The 6000-nt window shown below is 42.0% G+C and overlaps 1 protein-coding gene across 6 annotated transcripts in view; it reads right to left on the bottom strand.

Annotated features, from left to right (window-relative positions):
- Positions 1–994: 994 nt before the first annotated feature.
- PIKFYVE (phosphoinositide kinase, FYVE-type zinc finger containing) overlaps positions 995–6000 on the bottom strand; it is a 62958-nt gene continuing 57952 nt past the window's right edge. For all 6 annotated transcript variants that reach the window (XM_057411794.1, XM_057411797.1, XM_057411796.1 and 3 more), the window contains 2 exons: positions 5542–5616; positions 995–4613 (listed from right to left, as the gene is read on the bottom strand). In XM_057411794.1, the coding sequence (XP_057267777.1) occupies positions 4498–4613; positions 5542–5616 (191 nt within the window). In that variant the 3' untranslated portion in view covers positions 995–4497. The remainder of the gene's footprint in view (positions 4614–5541; positions 5617–6000) is intronic.

Below are 6000 nucleotides of genomic sequence, written 5' to 3'. Positions count from 1 at the left end.
TCCTTCAGAATGACAATGAGGTTCTACAACTCCTCATTCACATTTACAAGCTTTTGTCATCGTAAGAGTATTGACCACAATGGACCGTTCACTGCCAAAGCTCTTTCTCCTCAGGCCTTCTCACACCACAGCTCCTGCATACCTCACAGGTTGCTCTTGTTTCCAGAACTTGTTTAACCTCCGACCCTGCTTTTGTGCTTTAAGCTTTATACCACCAAACCATACACCAGCATAAGGCAGCACTACCCCTGAAATGAGAATCTCACTTTTTGTCTTGCTCACACGCCCATGGTGGGACAGCTTCTGATACAGTTTCATACTGCAGCAGATAAAAGAACTAAAACTCACCCGGCAAAAGCGGTAATGGCACATAAAAAAAAAAAGAAATCCTTAAAACTTAGGTTTTGAGGTTTATATTCTAGGAACCAGCAAGTCCCTTTCCCAGAACTAATCACATGTTTTTCAGCTTTAACATAGGAGGGTACTATATACCAGGTTAATACGAAGCAATCAAGATATGTCATTCATTTTCAGACCTCCTTGGATTTTTTTCTTCATCTAGTCTACTTAAGATAGACTATGGAAATACCTGGAGATTTTTCCTGAGGAATGTGTTCTACTTATTGGAAGAATTGGGCCATGGCAATACCACCATCTGTTGGACAAAATGGGCTTCCTGTCTCACACAGCACTGTGCTGTATAGCAGCTGGGGAGAAGGTGGGAGAAGTGCATGAAAGAGAAGTGCGTTATTTGTGGGAAAAGTGCATTATTTGCACATTCTACTGCTGCTGACCTGTAGAGCTGTCCAGAGGTCCTGCTCCATTAGGAGAGATGAGTTGCAAGGCAGAGAGAAGCAAGCATGCTTACGTCACATGCAAAGCTGGTGACCTCTAACAGTGCAATCACTGCAAAGCAAACAGAGGGCATAGCTGCTGATCAAGAAAATGGGATGCTGTGACACCTAACTGCCCCACCACATGGAACAGACACAAGTATATTTTAGTCACTTTATTTGTATCTACATACATTACATTTTGATTCTCCAAATAGTCAAGGCAGTTATTCTCAAATAGTTTAGTACATCGATTTTATAAAATACAGCTGAACCAAAGTAGATTAGAAATACATACATTATGGTACATTAAGTGCTTTGAATAGTGATTATTCTGGCCACCTGCTAGTGAGTGGTTTGTTTGGTTTTGGTCATTCTCACAGAGGAGAGTCCACTCCACAGGCAACTCCTCAGAGCCCAGCAGAGGTACTTAACCAGCAAGCATCCCTCATGTGCTTTTGGGGGACAGAATGCATTGCTGGGCCACTACAAGGCATTCTGCTGTCTGCATGATGACTCAAAGCAAGTCATCACTTCTGATTGGGTCAAGATTTAGACATTTGTCACAAGGCCTCAGATCAAAACAATAGAAGAAAAAGAGCTAGTGTAGCTCTGAAGAAATGCAGTCTTCACATTTGTAACTGGGATTCACTTACACACTTATATGCTAAACCTGTGTTATAAAGGAATAAAAAACTCTAATCAAAGGGATCATGTAATACCCAAGCTGTTCCCCCAGAACTTTCTCAGGCATGCTGCAGGGACACAGACCTAAACCTTACAAGGAGCTCCCTCAAAGATCTCTTCTGAACAAAGTAATTGCTGTCCTTTTGAGAAAGTCAGCTTGTAGCAATTGAAATGACAGGACAACTCTTATTCTGAAAAGGGAACATTGGAGAGCTGTTCAACTGCTGGGATTTAAACTAGAAATGCTTACAGCTTTATATCACGTCATCCAAAGATGAACTAATTCCAGTTGATAGTGTAGCTACCATGTTACTTACAAGTAGCAGTTTGCCATTTACTCCAGCCTGGCCAGGACTAGTCCACCAGCCACATCCTGACCCAAAGTTAGCTGTTGATGACAGCTCAAGATCACCCTGCAAATCTCTCCAACTGCTATGACCTCATCCCAAGAAGGTCACAATTCACACATCTGGGCTATGTGTCCACAGGCTGCACAACAGCTGGCCAGTGGAAGGTTCTCTCACCTTCTTCTCGGTTCTGAGGGCCTTAAGCTGTCATGTACAGGGGAACAATAGCTACAGTCACATGATCATGTGGTTTTAGAGCCAGCTGCTTGGGATACTTGAAGACAAGCAGTACAAAGCAGCCACACATCGCTGGAGTAAGGGTTACTGAAGACAGGACAGGGCTAGCACATCACAGCTCTACATTAGCTTAGTGCAGATGCCATGGCACTGCCCATACTCATGCTTCATCAACTAACACACATACCCACAAAGGTGGAAGGTTACATAACCAGGTGCTGTTGGGTCACCCTAACTGGTCAAGTTTTTCCTCTGTAAACTTTAGGGGGGGAAGGAGGGAGAGAACACATGTAAACTTTGAGACTGGAACAGATTCAGGCTGCATGGCATGCTCTTTCACATCAATGGACCAAGACAGCAGGTCGAAATCACAGAAGTGAAGGTAACATTGAACTGATGGACTGGTTGATTCTTACCACAAAAGGGCCCATATATAGCTAGCCATCTAGGCCACATTTTAACACAGGAGGCAAGATGTGTTTCGGAGGTGGTCAGCTGTACCTGATGCACTGTGTTGGACTAAAGGATTCTGGGACAGAGGAATCAAGAAGTACTGTGTCATCTTCCCACAGCACACATCACTGCAGCCTTCGACACTGCACACCCAGAAACAACGATTACACTGTACAGAGGAAGTGAGAATACTTTCATTTCTGCTGCTTCAAGGTCATCATCTTTGCTCATCTTCTAGTAGGGCTTTGCAATAGGGTGGGGAAGACTTCTTCCAACACAAATGACCCTTACAGGTGGGTTTTGGAGCCAACAGTTCAATTTCCACTGCTGGCATTTTGCCTTCTCAGTGCTGCCCAGCTGTCACTCCTGAACAGAGACACCACCATCTGCCGCAGAAGAAAATACTGAACACACAAGGAGTGAACAAAATGTGTATGTCAATCCATAGCTACAGTGAAGATGGCATTACCAAGCAACTGGTCAGCCTGAGCAAGTGGCCATAAAGAATATACTGTCCTAGACTCCATGTTGATTTGAAGTCCTTCCATCAGAGACCAGAAGCCAAAGGACAGTATTCTTGCCTCTCAAACTCATAAAACCCTCTTATTTACTGGCCTACATTATAATGAAGCTAAAAAAGTAAACTCATGACCTACAAAACCAGGTAAAAAAATAATAAAAACAGTAAGAAGTGCTTATTGTCATAAACAGATTCACAGATCTCTGTACATCTCATCCATCAGACAAGATACCTGTTAGTTCAGGCTTTTCTTTTTACAGAAGATTACTACATTCATCTCAGTGGTGAAAAAAAAAAAAAAAAATCACTTAATACTGCTGAAGAGAAAGTTCTTCCATTGGGACTACACAGTGTGATGAGATCTGGATGCTCATTCTCATCAGCATGTCAGGAATGCAAGAAAACATTCTCCTGGCAAAGGTTCACAATGAGGTAAATGGATTGTTTGAAAGTCCTGGGAAACTGAAATGGATTTGAAGTGATCTGCCAGGAATGACGGAGAAAGCTGTCACTCTAAGGCAGTATGCTTCATTTTGTCTAGCAACTTAGTGCCTTCCACTAAGGAAAGGATTACCTTCAACTATAATTAATAAAGTTTTGTTAAATTAAAGGGTATATTTTTCAGTTTCCTGTTTCCAGGGATTTGGGCAACATTCAGATCAGAGTACTGTTTAGGACTGAAGGGATATGTTTTGGGTTTTGCAGCATGCTGATGACTGACATTTTTATGGGATTCAGCTAATATGAAATTATGACAGATAAGGACAGAGCTGTACTGCAGTAATACAACCTAAAAGACATAATGATATGGCATTATAGCTATGGAGCTGCCTTTTAAATACTGTTTATAAAACCCAGGAAATAAGTCAAAGCTACAGAGCATAAGCAGGACAAGTTCATGGATCCTAAACAAGTCAGCTATGAACCACTGTAACAATAGCAGAACTCAGGAATTAACTTCATTCTTCTCACCCACCCACCCATATGGAGTGGGGGTTATTTCACATTTCCAGTACCACACATCCACTACAGAAACATGAGCTGCTCATATTCATCACCACTTAGGCAGTACAAGACTTACAAAGATCATGTACTTCTGCACTGTCATGAACTGGATAGTATCCATTTCAGTACTCTTACATGGAGATACCACCATCTTCCCTCCTGGCAGACGGAATGTCTTTTACCAATGCTGGTCAGTGGTACCTTACAGGTTAGATCCTTAGTGAGGCTGGTTCGCTTATCAGCCTCCAAGAGAGGATTAAAGTGCAACAAGCAGATTTCACACTTCTCAATGTGATGCATATGGTCAGTGTAGACATGGAACTACAATCCTCTTGCTTACTGCTGGACAGACCACAGGAAAGGAGTGGCCTATAATGTCATCATCTTCTTGTGCTTTCCCAATTTGGGCTTTAGCTCAGCAATTCAGACCCAGTCCTGTCCAATGGTCCGGCACCATCAGGAAATACTTGTCCATAGCTTCACAAAACCTGGTCCGGTAAAGTTCTGGAGAGACCACAGTTGGCATCTTACCTATGTGCAAGAGTCAAGAGCAGTTAGAAATGGGCCAAAGAATATACTGCAGTACAGACAAATGTCACATCAGATTACACCACCAGACAGCATAATCATGAAGGCATACTGTATATGAAAGGCTCTTGGAACCAAAAAGCATTAACAGCTGTCCCTCCCCACTCCTTTTATCTTCTTTTTGTTTTAAACTTTTAGAAATGAAGAGAGACCAAGGTCTGGACCCCAACACTGAACTGAGATACCTGAAGATGGAGGAACCATTTAGGCTTTTTACATCAGCCCAGATCAGTTTCCTTTTTCTCTTCTCCTGTTTACAGGACTTACAAGGTTTCCAGAGATGTAAATTTCTCCCGTGAAGAATTTCACCCTGTGGACATGCTCATACCTCCTTCAGACACCTGAGCAGTGGTATATTCAGTGTTCCCCTCCCCTTCTCTTTCTAGCCCTTCAACATGTGGCCAACACTAGGCAATGAAAGGTACTCTACTCACTTCCACAAAGGGAACCCCTCAGCTCCTCAAAATATGGGCAGTAGTCATTCATTCAATAAAGATTCCTTCACACAAAGAGCTCGGAGTATATGTGATTTTCTGGATTTGGAAAACACCTTCTGAAACTAGGCAGTAAGGTTTTCGCTAGTATCTCTCTATATATAGATAACTAAGTTGTTGGTACCTAAAAAGTAGTTGGTAACTAAGAAAAGAACAGTCTGTTAAGTTTTATAGTACTTAAAGGGTCACTCACAGAGGCAGATCAATGTATTGATTTGGCTGAAACTTGTTATTCCTCCCCCTGTCCTGGGCACCTTAACCTAGTGTTGCAAATCTGCATGGGGGGGGGGAAGTTATGGCTTTATTAGCACGGCTACTGGAACCTTCCAGGTAACAAGGAAACATGAACAAAAACTTTACTTTCATTCTGGACCTACCTTGTCCTCCCAAGATGCCAGTTGACTTCACCACCATTTCAAGTTTTTTGTCCCAGGTGAAAGTGCGAATATAGTCTGTTGTAATTAAAAATAAAATTAAATAAAAAAACCACACACAAACATGTCATATCTGCTATAACCCAAGTAACATTATTCTAAAATGCATCTCTTTTCCCTCAGAAAGGGCTAGAAAGCAATAGGCTTCCAGAGTCAGAACCTCAGCATTTCCCCTACCAGTTGCCTCACTTTCCAGAGTGTACATTGTATTTGGGTAGGATAAATATAGCATCTCAAAAAGCCCAGCAAGGTCACAAATCAACTCCTCCTGCAGCTACAAAAAACAGACTCCCCAGGCACATATTTAACACAGTGAAAATTTAGATGGCTATGTAAACATTACTGAAATTAACTTGCAAGATTAAACACAGAAACGCACAAATAACCTTCCTTACTTCAAGT

The sequence above is a fragment of the Pezoporus wallicus genome, unplaced genomic scaffold, assembly GCF_028554395.1.
Source record: "Pezoporus wallicus isolate ANWC-B61680 ecotype Strahan unplaced genomic scaffold, APGP_CSIRO_Pwel_v1 contig_6732, whole genome shotgun sequence".
Classification (NCBI taxonomy): domain Eukaryota; kingdom Metazoa; phylum Chordata; class Aves; order Psittaciformes; family Psittacidae; genus Pezoporus; species Pezoporus wallicus.
Note: the sequence above shows the minus strand (reverse complement) of the source record. Positions and strands in the feature narration are given on the sequence as shown.